General features: G+C 51.9%; 2 protein-coding genes across 4 annotated transcripts; both read left to right on the forward strand.

Moving 5' to 3' along the window:
• The first annotated feature begins 2 nt into the window (after positions 1–2).
• Positions 3–2,794, forward strand: ZNF511 (zinc finger protein 511). The gene is made up of 6 exons (XM_082230300.1): positions 3–161; positions 275–345; positions 457–673; positions 934–1,058; positions 1,530–1,727; positions 2,440–2,794. Exons 1-6 carry the CDS (start codon positions 60–62, stop codon positions 2,507–2,509), a joined length of 783 nt encoding a protein of 260 aa, XP_082086426.1. The 5' UTR covers positions 3–59; the 3' UTR covers positions 2,510–2,794.
• A 1,126-nt stretch (positions 2,795–3,920) lies between these two features.
• Positions 3,921–11,378, forward strand: CYB561 (cytochrome b561). 3 transcript variants are annotated; one of them, XM_082230248.1, is made up of 7 exons: positions 4,226–4,411; positions 5,455–5,517; positions 8,036–8,266; positions 8,765–8,863; positions 9,326–9,429; positions 10,411–10,568; positions 10,993–11,378. In XM_082230248.1, exons 1-7 carry the CDS (start codon positions 4,288–4,290, stop codon positions 11,186–11,188), a joined length of 975 nt encoding a protein of 324 aa, XP_082086374.1. In that variant the 5' UTR covers positions 4,226–4,287; the 3' UTR covers positions 11,189–11,378. The 3 variants fall into 3 exon arrangements, with proteins under 3 accessions (XP_082086376.1, XP_082086374.1, XP_082086375.1); XM_082230250.1 differs by lacking the exons at positions 4,226–4,411; positions 5,455–5,517 and adding an exon at positions 3,921–3,972; XM_082230249.1 differs by lacking the exon at positions 5,455–5,517 and having other exon boundaries at positions 4,230–4,411.
• Positions 11,379–24,722: the final 13,344 nt, after the last annotated feature.

Here is a 24,722-nt window from a genome sequence, read left to right on the forward strand (position 1 = left end):
GGAAGCGGGAGAGAGAGAGAGACCCGCCTCTTCCGGCCGCGGGCGAGGAAAGCGGGAGGATGCGGGACGAGGAAGGCGAGCGCGGCGGCGGGGGAGGCGGAGGGCCCTTCCGCTTCCGCCCGGCCAGGCTCCGCTTCCCCGCGCAGCACCCCTTCTTCGAGGCAGGCGGGCGGGCGGGCGGGCGGGCGGGCTGGGGGGGGGAGAGGGGAGCTCGGGGGGGCCCTCCCGGAAGTGGCGTCATCCGGGTCTTTCTTCCTTCCTTCCTTCCTCTTAGGACGGCGACGTCCAGCGGCATCTCCGCCTCCCGGATGCGCAGCCCCGCGCCCCGCCCGGAGGGGCCTCCCGGTGAGCCCGGCGCCCCTTCTCCCCTCCCTCCCTCCCTCCCGGCGGGGCGGGCGGGTCTGGCTGGCCTTTGGGTGCCCCTTGCGACCCCCCCCTCCGCTGTGTCTCCCGCAGGCCCCCCGCCGCCGCCGCCGCCGCCTTCCCGTGCCCGGCCGCGGGCTGCGCGCAGGTCTTCGACTCCCTGGCCGGCTGCGAGCACCACTACGGCCTCCTGCACCGCAGCGCCTGCTCGGCCTGCCAGCGCGCCTTCCCCTCGGCGCACCTGCTGCACCTGCACCTGCTGGAGTGGCACGACGCCCTCTTCGCGGTCCTGGCGGAGACGCGCAGCCTGGTGAGGCCCCGGGAAGGCAAGGCAGCCCCGGCGGCTGCTCCATGAAGAGCATGGCACCAGGAGCCAGCTGCTTCTTCATGATCAGAATTTGATTATTTGTATCTTGTCCGCCTGACTGTATTGCCCCAGCCACTCTGGGCGGCTTCCAACAAAATATAAAAACGCAATAAGACATCAGAGTTTTTTTTTAAGAAACCCATCTCTGCTTGAGTGGTTGGAACCCCAAATGCTGACCAGCCCCCTCTTGCCCCCTTTCCTAGTACCAATGCCTGGTTGAGAGCTGTCCAGAGAAGTTCAAGAACAGCAAAGAGCGCAAGGAGCACTTGGTCCAAGTTCACTGCTACCCGTCGGACTTCCGCTTTGATAAACCCGTGAAGGCAAAGAGGTAAGTACTCAGGTGTGGGTAACGGGGGGGGGGGAGGCAGACATGCTCACTGTTCAGCAGACTGGCTTCGGACATGGAGTGGCGGGGGGGGAGAGAGAGCAGACAAATCTTCTAGACAAATCTAGTGCTGTTTGGCTTTCTTTGGAATCCTGCCTGTTTCGCCCAGGAGCCAAGGTAGGTGCCTGACCCCAAAGCCACTTGGTGAGCCTCAGGGGTGGGGAGGGATTTAGATCCTCTTCTAAAAAGTCTTTGCCTGCCACTGTGACTGCTGCACCACCCAGGCTCCTGCCTGCATGTTGCAGGAAGAAAAGCAAGGCTGGGGGGAGAAGAAGCTGACAGGGGAGAAGGGCCTGGACTCACAGACAGCCTCCATGTGGTGAGAGAAACTGGGGTGGTGGCAGCAGCAAGGTCCTCATGCCTTTTCATAAAAAGTTTGCAAGGGTTTTGCTCTGGGCTGTGTTTTTGCGCCAGCACAAAGGCAGCGAGATCTCCCTCCAGAGAGAGCGCCTTCCCGATGGATGTGTGGGAGGGAGAAGACTGCAGGGAGCCGGCAGCGGACGATGCCATGGAAGTTGGCCCCAGCGAGAGCACAGAGGAGAAGCCGCCCCAGCCCGGGGCAGAGGACACGCCAGCCTTTCCGCCACCTGAGAGGCGGCTCTACAGCTCCAGGTCGGTGCCTCTCCTGGAGCGCTGTCCTCGTCTTAGCATCCGCTTGTTCTTTGTGTGTAGAGAACCATGTCAACGCTTGCTTCTTCTGTCAGCCACAAACTAAAAAGGGTCACAAAACCTCCAAGAGAAAATAGGTATCTCATCTTAAAATCCTGCCCCAAATCTTTTTGAATGGCTGGAAGCTGCATGAATGGCATTGTGTGAGTGAAACTCGGGGCGATTTGGCACTACTAACTAATATTGCTGTTTATATTAAAATTATATCCCCTTTCCTCCTGAAGAAGCACAGGGTAGTAACGTCTTGAAATGTGTAAGTCTGGCCTCTGGAATAAGTCAGGAAGAGCTGTTCTGCTTTTGGAATGTTGTTTGCATGTATATATGTTTGCATAGCTTAGTTACTGAACTGGTGACTGAGTAATTTTCTACTAATCAAATGACAACGCTGCATGCACTTGTGGTAACATGAGCTCAATCTGGAGGTACCAGAAATGAGTTAAAATAAGGAACTACACCTGTTGTTGAGCCTGAGTGTAACAAGTTTCAATAGATTTCTGGGCCTTCTGTAGTCACACAAGTTATCTTAAACGGCCGCGCTCACATATGGCATTTGAAAACCTGAGAGGCCTCAGCCAAGCCTCTGATCCACCCGGAGCCCTTTTTACTGCTGGCCATGAGGGCACTGAAAGCTCTCTTGCTGTTCCTTCTCTTCCAGTGTCCCACACACTGTTTGCTTTGGACAAGGGGCAAAGCGCAGCTTCCAAGGCAGAAAAAAGAAGGCCTGAGGGACCAAAGAGGAACTTCAGGAAGTGGCGGAGTGAAGAAAGGCTTTTGCAAAGCCCAGGCGGCCTTTCCTCGGGCGGAGGAGCTGGTTTTGACCCTTCAGCAGAGGCAAAGTGGGCTCTGGTGCAGGGAGGTGCGCCTGACCTACCTGGCAGAGACAGTGAACTGGGTCCTTCTCCAACTGGGAGCTGCTCCTGCAGGCCAGGAGTCCCCAGAACCAGGGTTGCGTGCGGAGGGTGAAAATCGTTTCTGTATTTTTGAAAATAAAATGCTTGGTGTTTACAGAATCCTGGATGTTGAAAAGAGCAGCTGGTGGATTAAGCCACAAGAGGCAAATGGAGGGTCATCTCTCTCTGAACAAAATACACAATCTGCATCTAAAAGTAATCTGTTCCTATGTTGCAAGAGATGTCCTGTCGTCTCTCCATTAATCAAAAGGGCCAAAGTATTATCTTTCCAGTCAATATCAGTCTTTTGGCAGAAGTAAGGGCACAAAGAGTCATAGAATCATAGTTGGAAGAGACCACAAGGGCCATTGAGTCCAACCCCCTGCCTAGATCTAGATCAACTAGCTGCCAAGCCCCATATAATTGACATGACATTTAGGATAATGTTATCATCTGACAATTTTATTTCCCCCCAGATATAGTATTTATACATCCTAAGACTTTAATCCAAAAATTCATATATGTCAGACATTGCTTAAACTTATGTTTCAAAGAAGCATTTTCCTAATTACATCTTCTGCAACGTGTTGTGAATGGTCCCTTTCTGTACAAAAGTACCAGTCCAATTCTAAATATTATCTTTTGTTGCCCGAGATGTAGTTTATAATCTAACAACACATTTGCTATGGAAGCTAAGACATTATTACGTTTCTTAGTGGCTTTATACAAAGAAAATCTCAAAGCAACACTGTATAAAATGGAACTGGATAAAACCAGTTAAAAATTGGGGTGGAGGGAGACCCCTAAGGTACCTATGAAACATTTGAATCATCAGTATGTGCTGGTGGTTCTATACAAAAATGTATTGAGGTGGCCTGTCTTAAAAGGACTGTTTCCAAGAGACACCTAAAAAGGTGCAGGGAGTTTCACGGGCATCCTTCTCCTTCCTGTGGGGCCGACAGCACCTTGTTGAGTTTCTCGACCAGGGAATCCCCCCCCCCCAGCGCAGCCAGGTGCAGTCCGGAGACCCTCTCATGGGGGGGGGCTTATCTCGCCCCCCCCGCTGGAGCCGGTGCTTCTTTTGTTGGGGCTCAGGGCAGCCCCCCCCCAGCCTGCGCCCCTGCACCTGCTCAGCCTGGACGGGCAGGGAGGGGTCCCTTGGCTGCAGCCCCTCTTCCTCCTTCGCCCCCCCCCGTTTCCATGGCGACGGGGTGGGGGTGGGGAGGGAGCCCGGCCGGGAGGAGGAGGAGGCGGACGCCGCGCAGCAGCAGCAGCGACTGGGACGGAGGCGCCGCCAGGTGAGGGGGGGGGAGGAGGGGGCGCCTCCCTGGACCCGGTCTGGGCGGGGGGGGGAGTGGGATGGGCAACCTCGCCCTCCCCCGGAGGCGACCCAGAGTTCTCCCCCCCCCCGGCCGGGATGGGCTTCCGTCTGCCCCCACAGGACCCCCCTCGCGGCCCTTCTGTGTCCCCCCCCCATCCCTCTCGAGACGGAGGCTTCTGCAAGGAGGCGCCCTCGGCAGAAGGAGCAGGGGCCCCTCCAAGGCTGCCTCCCCCCCCGGCTTGCCCCTCTTTGGAAGCAAGGGGGACTGCACTGCGGGGGGGGGGTGGGCTAGATGCCCCGGGGTCCCCCCCAGACCCGGCCAGTCTTGGGTCCTGGAGGCATCCGCCCGTCCCCTCCGGCGGGGCTGCTCTGCCTTCGTCCTTCTCTGGCTTCCTGCCTGGGCGAGAACAGGAAAGGTGAGTCATGTTAGCTGAAGGCGGCTCCGTCCAGTCCCCGGTCCGCCCCCCCCCGCGGCCCTTCTCCCAGGAATCGGACCATCCCGCCCCCCCCCCCGGCCGAGAGCAGGAGGCGGCGGGCAGGTGAGGGCCCCCGGTCCGGAGCAGCAGCGCCTCCCCGCCGCTCTGGGCGCGCCAGGGGCGGAGGTGGTGCTGGGCACCGGGGGGGGGGCGGGAGGGAGGTCCAGGCTGTGCCCGGAGGAGGAGGAGGAGGAGGAGGAAACGGGAGCCTGGTCTCTCCGCTGCGCCAGGAGCTCCGGAGCGGCCGGCAGACGCGCCTTGGGGGCTCAGGACGCGGAGCAGCAGGTGGGTCTTGGCCGGGCTGGGCGCTGCCTGCCGGGGCTGGACTGCGCGGCGAAGGAGGCAGCGCAGGGGGCACCCAGGAGGGAAGAGTCAGGCCCCTCACAACCTGGGTCGCTTGGGCTTCCGCCAGGTGGAGGGAGGATTTCTTTGGCTCTGCTGACTGCAAGGGGCGCCCAAGGAAGCAGATGGCTCTTTTGCAGAACTGGGTGGCAAGGGCAGGTCTGCCAGCCACTTCGGAGTGGATCCTACTTGCCAGAGTTCAGCCAAACAGGTGGAGGGGCCTCTGGGCAAGATGCCTTTCGTGGTTCTTTTTTTATATAACGTAGAACCTATAATATTTATTTATTTGCAGAATTTGTAGAAATTTTCAAGTCAGTGCTGGGGGTTTTGTGCAAGAGAAGTCTAGAAAGTGTGTGTGGGGGGGTATCTCTCTGCTGTGACTTGGGGGGCAACTTGTATGAAAATAGCTTACATTCATTTTTGCCGAGCCCCCCACTTTTCTTTCTGGTTGGTATTGTCTGCATTTGGGCCTTCAATATTTCTCCTTTTAGAAACTCCCATCCTTCTTGGACTCCCTTCTCTTTGACCGTGGGATCACACCCAGTAGCTCCTTAAGCTATATGAAGTTGGCCTTTTTGAAGTCCAGAGTCTGTGTCCGACTCCCCTTTCGTTTCCCCTTTCCTCTGTATCCTGACACCCAGGAGAAGAGGATCACTTCCTCCCAAGTTTCAGAGTTTCCAAGTGCTTCCAGCTCCTCCCTATTAGTGAGGACCAGATCCAAGATAGACGATCCCCTTGTTGGTTCTTCCACCTTCTGGGAAATGACATGGTCAGCAAGGCAAGGGAGGAATTTGTCAGACCTTACACTCTTGGACCAGAAGATGATGCCCAGGGTCCCTTTCAGCTCTGCAATGGCACAGGGGGAACTTGGGACTTGGGATGTATGAAAGTTGGTTTGAGGTTTTGCTTTTTTGTCCCTTGGCAGCAACTGGTAACTTCATTCTACTACCCACCCCCCGGCACTGTGATTGGGAGACGGAAGGAGAGCCTGGCAAAGGTGCTCCCTGATTAGAGGCTGGTGCTGCCAGTCACCTTCTCCCCTCCTGCCCTGGCACACCCCTTACATGGCAGGCTTCACGAGACAGCCAGTGTGGGCCTGGCATGGAGGTGGGGGGGGGGTGCACTGCTGCCTTATACTGAGTGGGACCCATTGCTGCATCTTGCTCAGTACCGTCTGCACTGACTGGCAGCAGTGGCTCTCCAGGATTTCAGGCAAGGAGTCTCTCCCCAGCCCTGCCTGGAGATGCCAATGACCTTCTGCATGCCAAGCAGCTGTTCTACCACAGACCCAGTTATGGGGAGGAGGGAGGAAAGTGCAGCCCCTCCCCTGGCAAGTCAGCACAGCCTAAGGAATCCCCTGCCTTGCGCCTCTCCCATGGGAGGCCTGTTCTGCAGCCAGATGTTTCCACCTGTTTTAATGGTAGCCCCTGCTCTTTGCTGTTGTGGAGCAGCAGACTCCAAAGTGCTCAGGGGGCCAGAGGGGGGTCTGGTTGGGGAGCAGGATGTTCCCAACAGAAGCCTGGATCCTGCAAGCTGAGGTGGGAGTGGGTGTCTTTATCACATTTGCATCGATTCTTGGCCAGAGCTGCAGGCCTTATTAGATCAGCGCAGTTAAGTGGATTAAGTCAATTGGCTTAGCCCCGTCCTCCTCCCTGCTGCAAAGGCCAGCTGTGTGCTGTGCAACAGAACAGGCCCCTAGGGTACCCATGTCCCTGGCAGAGGGGCAGGGAAATCCAGAGCCCAGCAACGCAGCTAGGGGACAACTCACCAGGCTCCTCAGAGGCATTGCAGGCTCTGCTTCTCCACCAGCAAATGGTGGTGCTGAGGTTTTGCCCATAAAGGTAAAGGACCCCTGGACTATTAAGTCCAGTCAAAGGCGACTACGGGGGTGTGGCGCTCATCTCGCTTTCAGGCTGAGGGAGCCGCTTTTTGTCCATAGACAGCTTTTCGGATCATGTGGCTAGCAGGACTAAACCACTTCTGGTGCAATTGGACACCATGACAGAAGCCAGAGCACACAGAAACGCCATTTAGCTTCCCGTCACAGCGGTACCTATTTATCTACTTGCACTGGCATGCTTTCGAACTGCTAGGTTGGCAGGAGCTGGGGAAGGGCCACAGGAACTCATTCTTGTGGGGATTTGAACTGCCGACCTTCTCATCAGCAAGCCCAAGAGGCTCAGTGGTTTAGTCCTGGTTCTGCCCATAAGCACATCGAGGCTCCATCCTGCCCTATCTTTGGGTGGAGGCTCAGTAGAAGAGAGAAGCTGGAAGGCAGCCTGCAGGCGGTGGGGGGCGGTCAGACTTTGCATTTCCCTTTCCCAAGAGCAGAGGCTCTTGCTTGGATTGGGAACTCCCAGCGCAGAGAGGACATCATCATTGTTGGTTGTGGCCCAATGAAGGCATTTTTGTGTTTTCCTGGGGCTTGTGTTTGTTTTAAAGGGGAGGATGTTTGCAGACCTTTCTGCTGTGCTGGGTCAAAGTGCAGAGAAGGGCCTGAAGATGCAGGTGGGGAACAAGCATTTTGGGTGAGGGACTCCTGGGGGGAGTTTGGCCAGAGTGGCCTTCCCCAGCATGGTGCTTCATGCCTGCTCAGATGTTCTGAACTCTCCAGGTCCCATCAGGTACCCTAAAGCATTGCTGTATGATGCCGAGGAGGATGGGAGTTGTAGTTCCCAGTTGCAGAAGGTGGAGAAGCCTCAGACTCTTGCCCCACAGTTTCTGCTTGGGCTTTCTGCCCCAGGGCCAAGTGGGGCCATTCCAGCTTCCTTTTCTCCCTGATCCTTATAGAGCCACGAAATGGTGAAGGAGAAACCCCAGGCAGCCTGGCCCAGCGTCTTAGTTGTGTATGAAAAGTATTCATAGAGCACCTTTCGTGCAAAATTCCAGAGCGGTGTGCAGCAAGCTTTACAAAAGAGATAAAATATCACTTTAAAACAATGCAGACAGAGAATTAAGAATCGCAACGGGCTCCACTGGAAGTCCAGTGAGATCTTGAGCGCCACCTTTGGCTCGTAACTGGTCCACCCTCTGGGCCTTCTTTGGCCACTGGAATCAACAGAAGATCTGGTGACGGGTGCAGCTTCTCCAAGCTGCTGCCGCCAAGTGGGACAAGGAGGGGTGCAGGTCTCCCCCAAATTCCAGTTCCCCCGAGATTTCCAGAGGCAGCCCCTGCCCTCCCTGGGTCTACCTGCTGACAGCTGTGCTCCTCTTGTTTGGCAGCCCCGGGCTCTGCTGAGCACAGCATGGAGGATTCTCCGGCCAGGAGCGCCAGTCCATCTGGCCTCACGTATGCCGTGGCCGCTTCACAGGTGGTGGGCCTGGCTGTGATTACCCTGACGGGGGCCTGGATGGGCCAATACCGGGGCGGCATTGCCTGGGATGGATCCAAGCTGCAGTTCAATGCCCACCCGCTGTGCATGGTCATTGGGATGGTCTTCCTCCAAGGAGACGGTAAGGAAGTGGGGGGAGGGGGGCCTTTTGAGAACTCTCTTCCAACGGAGACAACTGGGAGCTGCTTATTTCAAACCTCTCCCCCTGCTGTAACTGCATTCACAATTTAGGAGAGGGGGCAGAGCAGGATGTGCCACCCCCACCCCCCATCCCAAAGGAGGCAGAAGCACATCTTGCACTGCCCAGCCAAGGGTCCACAAACTGTGTCTGCGCATGGTCATTTAGCCACATGATTAAGGCAGATGCTCCACTAGATTATCTTCCAGTCTGTTACTCAAATCCCAGACTTTTGAGAGACCCTCAAACCTTTTCAATTATTTGTTTGTTTTTTTTAAATATATTTATGAATTTATAAGTGTACAAAATACAGAACTGAAGAATGCTACTTGTGGGGTCTGAGCGGAGCAGTTCCTGGCCAGGGGAGCAAGAGCCAAGCCCCCTCTCAGCCAGCCCCACACCTCATTGCCCCTCTCCCCCCTCCCTCTTCTCCTCTTGCAGCCCTCCTGGTATATCGGGTCTTCCGGCACGAGAGCAAGCGCTCCACCAAAATTCTGCACGGGCTGCTCCACGCCCTGGCGCTGGGCATTGCACTGGTTGGTGAGTCCGGGGGGGGGGCAGCTGGAATAATCTGCCCTGTTTGCTTGAGCGTCAACCTCCTGCCTGCCTTCTCAGAAGCCCCTCTGAGGGGCACCAGGCTCAAGGGGGTGGTCAGAGGCTTCCCTGAGTCTCAGGGTCAACCCACAGCTCCTCTGAGTTCTCCAATAAGCTGGAGGAAGCGGGCATGTTTTGGGCCTCCTCTCCCATAAAAACATAAGGCTGGGGTGGACGAGGCCGTGAGTGGCTGACTGTGTTCCTCACATATGGATTGGACTACAGCTAGCAGGGCTCCCCCAGACAGACAGACAGACAGACAGACAGTCTCCACCACCTGCCATTTCCACCCATATGCTTCTTCCCAGGCAAGCTGGACCTGCCCATCTCCCCATCCCTCATGTTAAGTGGGGTCCCACTCTGGTGGGGAAAGGCAGGGGGTCACCTGAGGCCTCTCCCTCCCTCCAGGTCTGATAGCCGTGTTCCAATTCCACAAGAAGCAGAGCATCCCGGACATGTACAGCCTGCACAGCTGGTGCGGCATCCTGGCCTTCGGCTTCTACTTTGTGCAGGTGAGGCAAAAGCAGAGTGGGGGGAAGAAAGGGGGCTGGTGTCTGCCTGGCCTCCTTCCAAAGCAGGTCGTGCCCCAGAGAGCAGCAAGGGAGAAATGCATGAGGGGCAGGAAATCAGAGGAAGAGAAAGGAAGAAACTCTGGCTTCTCATTCCCCTGCTGAAACGGCATCTGGTGCTGGGGCTCCCTAGATTCCTCAGCAACCTTGGAGTTGGGCTTGAGCTGTCCAGGGGTCTGTCTGGACACAAGCGATTAGAGGAAGGACACCCTTGAGCCACATCCTTGCTGGACGCTGCAGCCTGACAGCTTCAGAGCTTCCAGCAGCCACCCACATCCTTCTCAGGGGGGCCTTTGATTCCAGGCGCTGGAAGGGGGATCTCTGGGAGGGCTCCATCTGCACTGCAGAAACAACACGGGGCTCTTGACACTGTCTGCCTGGGGAGCTGGGTCTTGGCTCCCAGGAGCCTCATCTTTCCCCAAAGCACAGCTGATCTGCATTGCTGGGAGCCCTTCCTGCGCCCCCTTCCTCCTGGGGGGGGTCACTTGCAGTGGCACCTCATAAAATCTTAAGAGTTGGAAGGCACCCTCCAGGGTCATCCAGTCCAACCCCCTGCAATGCAGGAATCTCAGCTCAAGTATCCATGACAGAGGGCCATCCAACCTCTGCTTAAAAACCTCCAAGGAAGGAGGCTGCTGCTCTGAATTGCCTTTGAGCCAGTCCTTGTGCCCCCCCCCAGTCATGGCTTCATGGGATCAGAAGGAGGCCATGGGGGTGGATTATTGGAAGGGAGACCTTTCGCCCCTCATCCTGGGGCACCGCCCGCCTCTCGCCAGAACTTAAAGGTGGTGGCGTCAAGGGAGTTTACAGTGTTTGAGGGCTGGCTCCTCTTTGCCTCCTGATTGTTGAGTCAATTCTGGGGGTGGGATGGGAGGTGGGCTGCTGTCTCCTGACTTTGGGGCACTGCCTCCCCTTCTTCCTTAGTGGCTGCTGGGCTGGAGCTTCTTCCTCTTCCCCGGAGCCTCCTTTTCGCTCCGCAGCAGATACAAACCGCAGCATGTCTTCTTTGGGGCTGCCCTCCTCATCCTTTCCGTCGCCACTGCCCTGCTGGGGATCCTGGAGGTGCTGCTCTTCAACATCAAGTGAGTGGCCCCCACTTTGTGGAAGTGTTTCTGTTTTAACTTACAACCTGATGGCTCTGTCTCTGCTCAGCTTCCTTCTGATAAATCCAGAATTCTGGGCTGCAAAGTGAGGGATGGAGCAGAAATGACTGCCTGGGAGGGGTGTTCATAAACAGCTTTTTGCAGTTTACTTGGCTAATATATTCTCAAATCAACATCCTGCAAAATGGCAGCAGTGCTGGGCTTGGAACTGAGTGCCGCCTCCATTGCCTCCTCTGGCCTGGAAGGCAGAATGAGATTCTGAACATGTCTGGTCAGCAGACGAGTTGCCCAAAGCCCTGAGCTGCCTTTTTCTTAAATGAATGAATGAATTAGAAATTTGGGGGGGTGGGGGGGGTGGAGATAAAGTGCTTGTGCTAATGTCAACCTTTCTGTTCTTGCTCAGGGAGACTTACAGCTCCTTTGCCCCAGAAGGAGTCCTTGCCAACACCTTGGGCCTCCTCCTGGTGGCTTTTGGGGCCATTGTGGGCTACATCTTGACACGGGAGGAGTGGCAAAGGCCCCCCTTGGCTGAGGAGATGGCCCTGTCCATGGATTTCAAGACCCTCACAGAAGAGGGCAGCCCAACAAGCCCCCAGTGACGGCCGCCATCGCCGCCTGCCTGTGTCTCCATGTGGTGTCTCTTGCTTGTCGTGCAACATGGTGGTTGCCACCTTTCCTGCTGGGCCATGTGTCAGCAAGCCCTCTCCAGAGGACTCTTTGCCATCCCTTTTCCTTCAGTGGCCATTGCAAGGGTCTCGTTCTGAGCAGGGGTCTCACAGGGGGTCGGTGCCTTGGGGTGTTGTGCCACATTCCCTGTGAAGAGGGGATTTAACAGGGACTTCCAGTTTCTGCTCTGGAAGCGGCTCCTCTCTTCCTGCTCAGTGTTCATTAATGGCAGCAGGACAAGGAGTCCCCTGGGGCCATTCCCAGAAGGGGGGCTGACAGCACTCACAAAAAGGGTTCAGGGGTGTTGGGAGGGCAGCTGCAGATTCTGTGCAGCTGGAGGCTGTGACTTCTTGCAGAGCTGCATCAGTAAAAAACAAAATTCTGAAGGCTTTAGACATACACACCTTCCTTCCAAAAGATTGTCCAAAAGATTTAAGCCTGAATATTTGTAGAGTTTCTCCTGTTTACACAGTGATTATCAGGCATAAGAACTGGGAGGCTGAGGCAAGAATGTTGCTTGTGCAATTCTGTCTCCTCTTTCTCTGCCAGCAGATATTTGATTGAAATGTTTGTTTTTTCCAACTCCAGAAAGCCCTAAAGTTGACAGTCTCTCACTTATCCTGTTTTCTGGGGTTTGGATGCAGGCATTTCCTCTGACGCAAACTGCTCTGGGAGATCTCTGGGGGACCTGGATGTTTAATCTCTCCTAATGGCTCAACTATATAAAAAAGATTATACAATACTGTGGTTTGCAAAATCTTTGTAAGAAAAAGGTGGGACATGACCCTATGGAAGTGTTTGAATTGAATGCATCAGGTGTAATAGTGGGGTTGTATAAGAATTGCTTAGCTAAGGATGAGGACCACTATGAGCACTCAATAGGCACTATGATAATACTGATCTTAAGTGTGAAATTATTTATTTTCCTGGGGACTCCTTGCCTTAATACAAATACACTCTCTTGTGTACTGACCAGTATATATTGTGTTTGGTGGTTGAGATGAACTTCAATAAATATTTGCAGCAAGTTCTTGAATTGTTTGAAGTTGAATTCTCAGTGAAATCTCAGCAGGGCCCTTTAGGACTGGATCTCGGCTGCTGGTCAAGCTACACTCATGAAGCTACTTAGTCCTGCTTAGCTCTTTCAAGAGTCGGTCCCAAATCAAGCCCAAAACTCTTCCACAAACCAGAGGCCCAGCCATTTCAGCATCTTTGTTGTGTTCTGCCAAGGGCAGCTGCTCTTTCTGGATTTGAAGGCAATAAAAATGCTTGGGGTGACGACCACACGTTACTCATACCCAGCAAGAATGAAGCACAACATAGCTGCGTAGCCAACCTGCAGAATGTATTATGTGTAATGCACAGTTCTAGCCTGCATACCGCATGTTAAAGCACAAAGACTAACAGGGTAATGCTCAGCACCACAGTTGGAGTGCCCTAGTGCCATCAGTGTGTCCAGCCCCAACTTATAGGATGCCAGGCAAAGCAAGAAGCCCGGTTCCTAGATTGGGCTTCTATATTACGGCATGAAACAGTACACTTAATAGCGAAGTATCCGGCTTCCAGGCAAGACCTTACTGCTTACGGCGCTTTAGTAGTTCAGAACCTTGGACAGCAATGGACGTGGCCCCTTGTAGTCAGCCTGCAGCATCTCCAGCAGCCCTGGGCCTTGCTTTGCTGCTGATTTGCGGAGTCTGAGCTGAGTTGAAGTCTTTCCCTTCCATCTGGCTCCCTGACTCCTGCCCACACAGTGTCGCACTGTCAGGAAAGGGGAATGTTAGTTACACTGCAAAGCACGAGGTACCGTATTTACTTGAGTCTAATGTGCCATCGAATTTAATGCACACCTCAATTTTCAGAACCTTGAAACCAAAAAAAGTATTTGCTGGCAAATGTAAATGTGTCATCGAGTCTAATGCACACCTAAATATTCATAACGTGATTTGGCCAAAAAAGGTGTGCATTAGATTCGAGTAAATATGGTAATTAGGGCATATTCAATGTGGTGTGATAATTGAGATTTGAACACAAAAGTCAGATAAACAGGTGTTATTTTGCTTTGTTAGGAGACATGGAAGAATGGAGTTAGTAAGGGATGTATAATGTAACAAGTGCTTTGGGTAAAGCCACATTTTCCCAATGCGCATAGGGCTTCCCCATCATTCCCATGTCTCTCATTGCCCTTTGTGGCTGAAGTTAATTGCACTGAATATGCTAGAACATGCTGACTACCAAACTGATGGGCCACTGTCCTTACCCAAAGGAAAACCAAAGACAGCAGGCTAGGACACCCTATATTGTGAACTGCTTTGTGATCTTTGGGTGAAGGGCAGAAAACAAATTTGAAAACAAAACAATGTAAAGTAAAGCAAAATAAATAAAACAAAGGAGCCTCTTGTCCTGCCTGCTGGCTGCTCACAGCCATGTGACCTAAGCGTCAGCTGTCATGCCGGCTCTTTCTGGTGCTGTGGACGGTGCCCCACGAGTTTGTCCCCCACTCCTCTAGTACTTTCTTTAGGAAGGAGACCTCACTCTTTGTGGAAGCCAGCTCCATATACGTATTTGCTCTGGAGCTGCTGCTGTAGACTTTCCCCACCTGTTTCAGGTGGCCCTCTACCTTGCTGAAGGCAAGTGCTCTAGAGGAACCTGCAAGGATACAAGAAGGTAAGCAGGAGGCAGAAGAGCCACTGGACTATCGGAGTCAAACAGGTGTTCCATTCCTCTCCCACTACCTCCCTTCATCAATTCTCTTATTCTTTCTCTTTATTTTTCTTCCTTCCTTTCTTGGCTGAAACTTCTAGCAGAAGTTGAGCAGTGGGCAATGGTGGAGGGGGAAGTTTCTTAACAATTTTGCTTCCATTTTTTCTGCTACAAATCCACCCCAAGCTGCATCTCCTACTGACAGGAAAAAGATAATGAGTACAGTTAAATTGTCAATGCTTTAAAACCTGCTGAGTTGTGTGAATATATCATAGTGTGATCCATGACATCAGTCCAGAGGCTTAAGCAGTTGGGAATACATCACTGTATGATCTACGACATCAATTTAGCTTCTTAAGCAAGAAACCAGAAAATCTTAGCTTTCTTTTTTTAGAGTGTTAATAAAGTCCTTATGCTTTAAAAGAACACGGTTGCTCTTACAAGTCTGATTCATGGGGCTCAGATATAATTGTACAGATTTTCAATTTTTTCCCCCTTGAGTTCATAAATTCTGAGCTTAAACTTACACATATTTCAATGCACTGAAATTGGGGGCAGGGTGAGGTAACAAGCTTTGGTTCACATAGATAAAAGCTCAGATATCCTGAGTTTTACTACATTGTACTAAACTTTGATTTTGTGTACCAAAAATGAATGCATTCTCAGATGGCACTATTCATTCCACCAGCATTGTTATGCTTATGTGAAGTGGGATTTTGTAGCGCAACGCCTAGAAGGCCTGAATGCAGTAGTCTTAGGAATCCCCTTGGGGACTTTGAGAAGAATATGCAGTTTGTTTACCGCCAGGCTTGAGGCAGAAATGCTACACACTTCACCTGGGAGAAAGTCCCACTGAACTCAGTGAGACTGGCTGCTAGTAGAGATGCACGAGATGGTACTGTAAGTGCAGTGTCTGTTCTTGCTTACATTTCTTTGATAAACTCAGATGCAACATGCCTATATTATTAATAATAATAATAATAATAAATTTTATTTATATCCCGCCCTCCCCAGCCGAAGCCGGGCTCAGGGCGGCTAACAACAATAAAACAGTACAAAGGTACAACATAAACAACATTCTAAAATCATTCATTATAAAAATTAATTAGGCACGGAATTTGTATTCTCAGCTTGAATTCTGTGTGTCCCTATCACAGAAGCAGGGTAGTTAAAAGAAATCTCATCCAGTGATTTTTTTAAACGTATGGATTCCCCCTGAATGCCATTATTGCCATTATTGGAGGACTCTTCATGGAGCGCTCCTCTGGTGTGCACTGAAAGCCAGAGCCACGGCACCCAGAAGGATCTCTGGCCCCAATCCAGGCAGGACCTTTGCTTCCTCAGAAGGACTGGAATTGCCAGAAGGGCACAAGCAGGGCAGGCAGCTGGTGAAGGGCCCAATTCCCCAGGCCACGTTGGTTGCTGTGAGCCAAGGAAGCCTCGCCTCCCCGACACACGGGGGGACGGAGCCACTGCAAAGGCCTTACAAGCCCTTCCCGTGAGATAGGAATCAACCTCCAGAAGAAAGGATTTACTGTTTCTGCCTAGATATTGCTTATTTGTGTAGCCAAAGCCATTACAAAGCAATGAAACCAAGAAGGATTTCCCTGAGCATCCCTGCAAACTTCTCATGGAGAAATGCAAAGGGCGCCGAAGGGCAAGCGAGCGGAGGGCCCCAGGGGCCAATCCCCGGCCAAGGAGGCACTTCCGGGCCCTTGGCTCCCCGGGAGGCGGGCGCTCTTCAGAGGCGTCTGACTGGGCCGGCAGCGGGCGCGAGGCGGGGCCCCATGGGGACAGGCAGGCGGAGCAGCCAACGCCGAGACCGAAAAGGCGAGCGCGGAGGGGAGGGAAGCCCAGAAGCGGCTCTCGCCCTTTGCTTCGTTTCGCCTGAGGCGCCGGAGGGGGCGGGAAGGAGGCGGCGGCGAGGCGCGCCAGGGGGTCCCTGGCCCCCCCCTCGCCGGAGCGGAGCTGGCGGGTGCTGCGCCCTGGGCGGCCCCCTCCTCCGAGTCGAGGCGGGCCCGGGCCCCGAGCAAGCAAGGCTGCGGCCCCCGCCCGCGCCCCGCCGAGGAGCTCGCCTAGGCAAGCGCGGGGAGGCGAGGAGAGGAGGCCGCGCTCCCCGGGAGAGAACGGGAGAGAAGCCTGCAGGAGCTTTGGGCGCCCCGGGACTCCTCGCGCGGCCTCTCCAGCCAAGATGGTGCCCTTTGGAGAGCTGCCCTGGGGGTCGGGCCCGCTCCGGGACCCAGAAAGCGCCGGCTCTGGGCGGCCTCTCCCGCCTGGCCCCGCCGGACTCCCTTTCGTAGCTCCTCTGCGGGGAGATAATGTCATGTTTCCCCCGTCAAGAGCAGAGATTTGGAAATAATCACCAGTATGAAAGTGCTTCTGTCGTTTGAGTCGGATTAGGCTGAAATAGAAACCATGGAGATGAGGAATTCTATCTCTCGCCATCAAATTAAAGCGTCTCTGCCTTGTGTGAAATGCCAGCCTTCATAGGTTGTGACAACTTTAGGCTTTGGTGAAATCCTCTTAGGAAGAATGTTTGGGGGCTTCTTTGTTCTCCACCCTGTAATCATGGAGCCCAGAACAAAGGGGACATCTCTCGCCTTCCGTTTCTCAATGAATGCAGCATGCAACTCTGGATAACCTGAATTAAGAAAGAACAAGGATTACAGGGGGAAAAGATCCCAAAGTTTCAAGCAGTGTGATACCAAGGTTTTGTGACAAAATATTTGTGAAGTCAGGAGTCCTGCAAGGGGCATCCAGGCATATAGTGCTTACTCTTGAAGTGACCCACCTGCTGCAAATTTCATACAATACTCCATTGAAACATCAGGAACAACTCCTGGGTAAGATCCCATGGTCAGAAATACTCAGAGAGAGTCCAAGACTGATGGGAGTTTCCTTAAGATGAAATTTTGAAGGTCCAAATGCAGACATTTCCAACAAGAAAGAAAAGCGGGAGGCATCTAAGGAAACCGGTGTTGCTGCACAAGGAGCTTACAGATGAACTGAGAGTTAAGAAGGGAATGTATAAGAAATAGAAGAATGGAGAAATCACAAAGGAGGAGTATACACAAGTAGCCAATAGATGTAGGGTGAATGTCAGGTGGGCTAAAGCTCAGTATGAACTCAGGCTTGCAAGAGAGGTTAATAATAATAATAAAGGTTTATTCAGCTATGCTCGAAGGAGGAGGAAGAACAAGCAAGTGGTAGGTCATTTGCATGGAGAAGACAGAGCAATGCTCTTGGGTGACAGAGAGAAGGCAGAACTGCTTAACATATACTTTTTCTCTGTCTTCACACAAAAGGAACGCAATGATCAACCTAGTGACAAAAGAAATGATGCAAAAAAGGAGTTGTAGCTCATGAAAGGAAAGGAGGTAGTAAGGGGACATTTAGCTACTTTAAATGAATTCAGATTTCCAGGGCCTAATGAGCTGCATCCAAGGGTACTAAAGGAGCTTGCGGGTGTAATCTCAGCCTTTGTGATCTTTGAGAATTCTTGGCGATTAGGTGAGGAGGTGGTCAAATGTCCCCATTTTCAAAAAGAGAAAAAGAAGACCCAGGTAACTACTGACTGGTGAGCATAAAATCAATACTAGGAAAGGTCCTAGTACAGATAATTCAACAGTCAATCTATGAGCACTTAGAAAAGGATGCTGTGATTACTAAGCTCCAGCATGGGTTTCTCAAAAATATGTCACGCCAGACCAATCTCAATTCTTTTTTTGATGGACTTACAGGCTTGCTGGATCAGGGCAATGCTGTGGTCATAGTGTATCTTGATTTCAGTAAGGCTTTTGATGAAGTCCCTCATGATGTCCTTCAGAGGAAGCTGGTAAAATGTGGGCTGGATGAGATAACTGTTAAGTGGATTTGTAGCTGGTTGACTTACTGAACCCAAAGAATACTCGTTAATGGTTCCTCGTCATGCTGGAAAAAAGTGAAAAGTGGGGTGCTTCAGGGTTCTGTCCTGGGCCCATCGTCTTTATAAATGACTTGGATGAAGGAATTGAGGGGATGCTCACCCAGAGACACCAGACCAGGAAGGATAGCTAATGCTACAGAAGACAGAATTGGGATTCAAGATGACTTTAACAGATTGGAGAAGACTGGGCCAAAACTAACAAAATGCATTTCAATACTACTACTACTACTACTAATTTATACCATGCCCATCTGGTTGGGTTTCCCTAGCCACTCTGGACGGCTTCCAACAAAATATTAAAATATGATAGCTTCCCTAAACAGGGCTGCCGTCAGATGTCTTCTAAAATTCTGGTAGTTGTTTTTCTCTTTGACATCTGGTGGGAGGGTGTTCTACAGGGCAGTGCTGCTACCGAGAAGGCCCTCTGCCTGGTTCCCTATAACTTGGCTTCATGCAGTGAGGGAACCGCCAGAAGACCCTCGGCGCTGGACCTCAGTGTCTGAGCAGAACGATGGAGGTGGAGATGTTCCTTCAGGTATACTGGACCGAGGCTGTTTAAGGCTTTAAAGGTCAGCACCAACACTTTGAATTGTGCACAGAAATGTACAGTAGGTCTTTCAAGACCACTGTTATGTGGTCTTGGCGGCCACTCCCAGTCATCAGTCTAGCTGCTGCATTCTGGATTAGTTGTAGTTTCTGGGTCACCTTCAAAGGTAGCCCCACATAGAGCACATAGCAGTAGTCCAAGCGAGAGATAACTAGAGCATGCACCACTCTGGCGAGACAGTCTGCGGGCAGGTAGGGTCTCAGCCTGTGTACCAGATGGAGCTGATAAACAGCTGCCCTGGACACATAATTGACTTCAAAATGGACACAAAATGACTTCCAAGCCGTGCAGCTGGTCCTTCAGGGTCACAGTTACCCCATTCAGGACCAGGGAGTCCTCCACACCTGCCCACCTCCTGTCTCCTGAAAACAGTACTTCTGTCTTGTCAGGATTCAACTTCAATATGTTAGCTGCCATCCATCCTCCAAACACCTCCAGATACTCACTCAGGACCTTCACCGCCTTCACTGGTTCTGATTTGAAAGAGAGTTAGAGCTGGATATCATCCGGATATTGATGAACACCCAGCTCAAGCCCCCTGATGATCTCTCCCAGTGGCTGCATGTAGATGTTGAAAAGCATGGGGGGGGGAGAGGACAGAACCTTGAGGCACCCCACAAGTGAGAGCCCAGGGGTCTGAACACTCACTCCCCCCCACTCTCTGAACATGGCCCAGGAGGAAGGAGCGGAACCACTGTATAACAGTGCCCCCAGCTCCTAGGGGGTCAAATGGAAGCTTCTACACTTAGACAGGAAGAACCAGGTGCACAAATATAAGATGAGAGACACCTAGTTGCCAGTAGTACATGTGAAAATGATCTAGGGTGTCACAGAGTGAGCTGTCAGAAAAGCACACTGCTTAAAGTTGGAGTTAACTCTTTATTGTAAAGACACAATCTTCACAGATTTTGCTGAGTGTCAGATCTAATTGCAGAGACTGAAACTCATAGCTTTCCCACAGCCATCACAGTCCTCTCCTCTCCGGTGCTTCCCCCAAGCAATCTGAGACTGTGTCTGCATGCAGCCTGCCCTTCCTTCTCCCATTTCAACCCTTTTTTGGTTCTGGGAGATGGGAGGAGAGCTTGTTGCAGCAGGAGGGGGAGATCCCCTTGACTCTTCACCTGTGTACATCAATGGCTGATCATTACATGGTCCATGACAGTGTGATCCATCCATGCCCCCCTTGAAGTTGCTCTGATTGACCAAAGCCAAGAGACTTGAGTCCATGAATGGACTGGAGGTGACCATCCTAATGAAGCTCGAACTCCCAAGATCCCAGACTGCTGCCAAAGCACTTGGTCTACACAGCACTCAACTGCCCGTGCTTGGCACTTGCGACTGAAATTATTAGAGGCACTTTGCCCAGTGAGTCCCAGGTAGCAAATGGCACATGGTCTCAGTTGCTTGGCAAAGGCTCTGTGTCCAACAGCCCCTCGTGATGAAGTGTAGGCCTGGTTACTGAGAAGGAGCCATTTCATGTTTCGGAAAGTGTCAGTGTGATGCTTCTTGGCCTGCACGTTAATCATGGCCCCCTGGCCCAGATTTATGCGCACTATGAGTGCCTCCCTTTATGCCATAATAAATCTTGCAACTTCTGCTCCTGCTTTGGCCATACTAAAGAGAGGTTTTAATAGCAATTGTGAGTTCCAGGAATGAAACTCCCAGCATGCCATTGTCCTCAGTCTTGATTACCTCAAAACACCTTGAACATCTCAGCACTGATAAATTGGGCACCTTGATTTCCCTAATTCAATGATAATAGAACCATTTTTTTAAAATGCAGCTCCTGAATTTTGAAACATTCTTTGTTCTAACAATTCGTTCTCATGAATTATTTTGCTTCATTAATTCCATACATAAATTACATTTGAATCATTCTGTTGCTGAGTAAAACACTCGAGATTAAATGTATCGTGCACATGAGCTGCTGATGCTGTACATGGACACATTAATCAACCCTCCCATTTTCTCCTATCTGGTCATGCATCACATATTGATCACATTCTTATTTCAGCCACTCAAATGACTTCAGGCCTGTGCCTTGGAAGAAGAAGAAGAAGAGTTTGGATTTGATATCCCGCCTTTCACTCCCCTTCAGGAGTCTCAAAGCGGCTAACAATCTCCTTTCCCTTCCTCCCCCACAACAAACACTCTGTGGGGTGAGTGGGGCTGAGAGACTTCACAGAAGTGTGACTGGCCCAAGGTCACCCAGCAGCTGCATGTGGAGGAGCGGAGACGCGAACCCGGTTACCCAGATTACGTGACTACCGCTCTTAACCACTACACCACACTGGAAGCCAAAGGGGGTGGGGTGGGGGATGAAGGCAGGGCTGGGCAACCCCATCACAACATGAGCCTGTGACGTGGCCCATGACCAATACTCCAGCCACCCCATCGCACCAGTCCTCAGCAATGTTATTGGTATAAGGCAGGTGAATTGTGGCTGGTGAAGAGCACTTGGCAGACCCCTCAGTGGGGCAGGTGAGAAGGCCAGCTGGATTCCTGAGCTGGTGAGCCCCCCAACTTAGTGTCCTGGTCACTGATGGACTCTGGGATTGTGGCACTCCAGATGCAATTCATCAGGCCCAGAGAAAGATTGGTTTTCATTCCGAATGCCTAGGAGTTTTCCTTCCCAACCACAGGCTGCCCTTGGTGGACCTACCTCTTCCTTGGTTCTCCTCTTCCTCTAAACATAGTCCCAAAGCCCCATCCTCCCCTCTAGGTGCCAGCTGGTGGCAGCAGAGCCTACCAGAAAGTGCTCCCAACTGAGACAAGTGCTGCCGCATGAAGGGAGCATGCCTCTGGGACACTTGGACGTGTTTTATAAGGATGAAGAATGGTCTACTTGTGCCCCTCGTGACAAGGAGGGCCCTTTTGATTACACATTGTCAACTGCAAGCCTCTCTGAAACGTGTCTGCCAAGGTTGCCGTTAGTCAATGGCCGTTGTGGCCAAGCCCTTCCTCCAGGATGTAAAGAATTAGCCACACGTTAGCGGACTTATTGAATCCTTTCTGAGTCATTAAACTGTCATCTGCACATCATGTCTTTTGGGTTCACTTGCCAGCAACACCGAAGGAAAGGTTCACTCAGAAGTAACCTCTGCTGGTGTGCCGACAGACCCCTTCAAATGCTCCCTTCCGTCACTGGCTGTGGCATTGTCCAGAACCATCATAGCACAGCTTCTGTCCTGTACAAATGTGCGGAGTCCCAATCCTCCTCCCCTGCTGGCGCTGCTCTGTGGGAATGTCTGACTGCTCCACAGGCCTGCCTGCTGCCCATGGTGAATCAGCACCACTTTTGCTGGGAGCAGTGAGCCATTCCATGGGAGCTCCAGGCTGGGCCCCAAGATCCGACCACCCCCAAAAGACATTCCCTACTTGCACAGGCACTCGTGTCGCTGTTACTGGAGGGGCAGGAAACAAAACTTTTGGTTTGCTTATTGAGACACCCCCAATCTCACACACAAAGTGAACAAAAGCACCACATAAAAACTTTGGAAGAGCCTGCTGGAGTCCAGCATCCTTTCCTCAGTGGCCAGCCAGATGCCTCCTAGGCAGCAAGAAGAACGTGAGCCCAAGAGCACCTCCTCCTCCTCCTGTGGATCCTAGCAGCTGGTCTTTGGCAGCATTGCTGTCTCCCCATGGCCATTGGCCTTTGATAGCCCTCCTCGCCTCTGTGAATTTGTCCAATCCACTTTTAAAGCCACCCAAGTTGATGGCCATCACGGCCTCCTGAGGCAGAGAGTTCCATAATTGCTCTCTAAAAAGAGAGGCCCTTTCCCTTTGAACTAGGGTGCCTTGTAAATCTGGATGGACTGACGGATGGGAGACAATGGGGGCCCAGACTTGCCTGGAGGGAGAAGATGAGTCAAGAAGTCAGGGCAGAATTCCCTCCTCAGCCCCAGGAGGTCCTGGTTACAGGAACAGTGGAGCAAACAGAGCCACGTCTCAGCCCTTGGCGGGGTGGGGGGGAGGGCTTTGCTTCAGGGCTGCAGTTATTAATTACTGGCATTTATTATTCTTGTCAGCCTCTTAATGCCCATTAGATTTTTCAATGGAAGCACTGCAATAAAAGTACAGTTCTTTGGATGGTTTATGATGCATGTTAATGAGGACACACAAAGGCCTTCTCAGTTATGCACTTTCTCTTCTGGAAGACAGACGTTCCTGGGAAAGGTGGTGGCTGCAGTTGCACAGGATGTCTGGCCAAAGCCAAGTTGCCATGTTTTCAAGTAAGTAGTCTTGCAAGGAGTGATGCTTCTGAGTGAAAGGACATCAGAGTCAGCTGGTGAGAGTTGGCCAGGGTCCCTGTTGGGACAGCCACGTGTGTATCCCCTTCCTCCTGAAAAAGAAGCACTAAGAGGATGGGGACCTGCATAAAATTTGCCTATGCTGACTTCAAGGCATAGATACAGATTTAGAAATATTTATTATGCTTTGTAGAAACTCTCTGGTGGGAAAGGGTATGACATCACACTGTAATGGTGCTGTAGAGTTCAGTCCTTCAGCAACGTGATTTCCCATTATGAGCTTTACAATGCGTTTTCCTGAAAAGTTTTTGGAATGTGTCTAGATCCAGCCCAGGTGAGCTTTGTGAGTGCCTGCTCAGTCTGTAGCCCAGACGCTGCTCATGGTTGACAGGCAACTTCATGGCCCCGACTGCTCTTCCTCCTTCGAGTTCTCGTATTTGAGCTGGACTCAGGCTAGATATGATGCTAATTGGCTACAGGCCTGGGTATAAAGAAATGTTCTCGCCTGGCACTTAAAGATATGCAATGAAGGTGCCAGGTGAGCCTCCCTGGGGGGGGGGAGGGAGAAAAGGCTCATTTTTGTGTTGCTGCCCTCTGGACCTCTGGACCGTCTCCAGAGGCAGCCCCACATATAATGCATTGCAGTACTCTAACCTAGAGGTTAAATAACAGTAATTTGGTTCCCATAGTGCACAGGGTGAGGCCATTCAGCAGAGAATCCTGCTGACTTGCAGAAGGACTTAACTCCTAAATGATACCAGTTTTGAATAGCTCCAGATTCATTCAAACCACAGGACTATGAATCTTTTCCAAACTGCCTGGCAGAGATTCCTGCCCCCTCCCCTAGAAAGCATTTCCTGCAAGGTCTTGCTCTGCTTCTTGACCATCGGCACCCAGGGGTGCCTTTCACATGATTTATGCATTGCCATATTGCTTTCAGCACTCTGCACCAGGAGTGCTGCTGGGCTTGCCTTCTTCATTGGCTCTGCCGTCTCGTGAGAGTCATCGCTGGCTGGCTTTTCTTTGCCACCTATCAGTTATCCAGATGCGCTGTAATGTTGAGTAGGGCATGCCCTCCTGCTCTTCTCCTCCGCTTTGACCAGAGGGCTACATCATGCTTTGGGGGCTGGGAGTAGCAGTGGTACCCTGTTCAGGCAAAGACCAGGCAGTGCTCATGACAACGGTCAGGACACCTTATTAGTATTATTACAGTTATGTGTTGTTTTGCAGCCAGAAAGACCCTTGAAGCAGCAGGCAACAATAACGAGATGAGCATCAATAAAAATAAGCGTCAGGAAACAATAAGCAAGAAAACCAGCTTCTCAAGGGCCGCAAATCACTCAAGACTGAAAGTCGGTCTGAGCAAGTCTGTTTTTGCCATTTTCCTAAGAATGAGAAGAGAAGGGGATCGGCGGGATTTCTGACAGATGCAGGTCCGGAGTCCGGGGAACAACCAAGAAGGCATCACATACCCCACCCAATACTCTCTGCATACTCACCTGCCTTATTTTACAAGGTCATGGATGTGGAGCAGAGACTCTGTGGGCAGGCACAGGCATAGCAAGAGCAAGCTGTTTTTTAGACATCCTGGATCAAAAAGGTGACGCTCACCTTTAAATCGGGCTCAGGGAGGAACAGGAAGCCAGAACAGAGCCATTTAGAGGATCCCCAATTGAGTTAATCCATGGCTGTCCAACTGGGCTGGATTCAGCCCCCAGTGATGCTATGGGATTTTAGTCAAGGTGGGATTAAAAGGTTTCCTGATTTGTGAGGATCTCTCTTCCTCAAAAAAAATATATATGATAAAATTTCACTGGAATTGAATAGGGGACTCAGCAAGCATGGAGGTGATTGGAGTGGATGGTCCTCAGGGTCCCTGAGGGATGATGCTGAGATGCTAGCAGTGGGCTTCCAGTGCCCCTCAACCTTCCTAGCAACACCTGTGTAGCACCAAAGAGTCAGCAGACAGGAGAGTGGCTTTCTAG

Source organism: Podarcis vaucheri (genome assembly GCF_965113315.1).
Source record: "Podarcis vaucheri genome assembly, chromosome: 1".
In the NCBI taxonomy this organism is placed as follows: Eukaryota; Metazoa; Chordata; class Lepidosauria; order Squamata; family Lacertidae; genus Podarcis; species Podarcis vaucheri.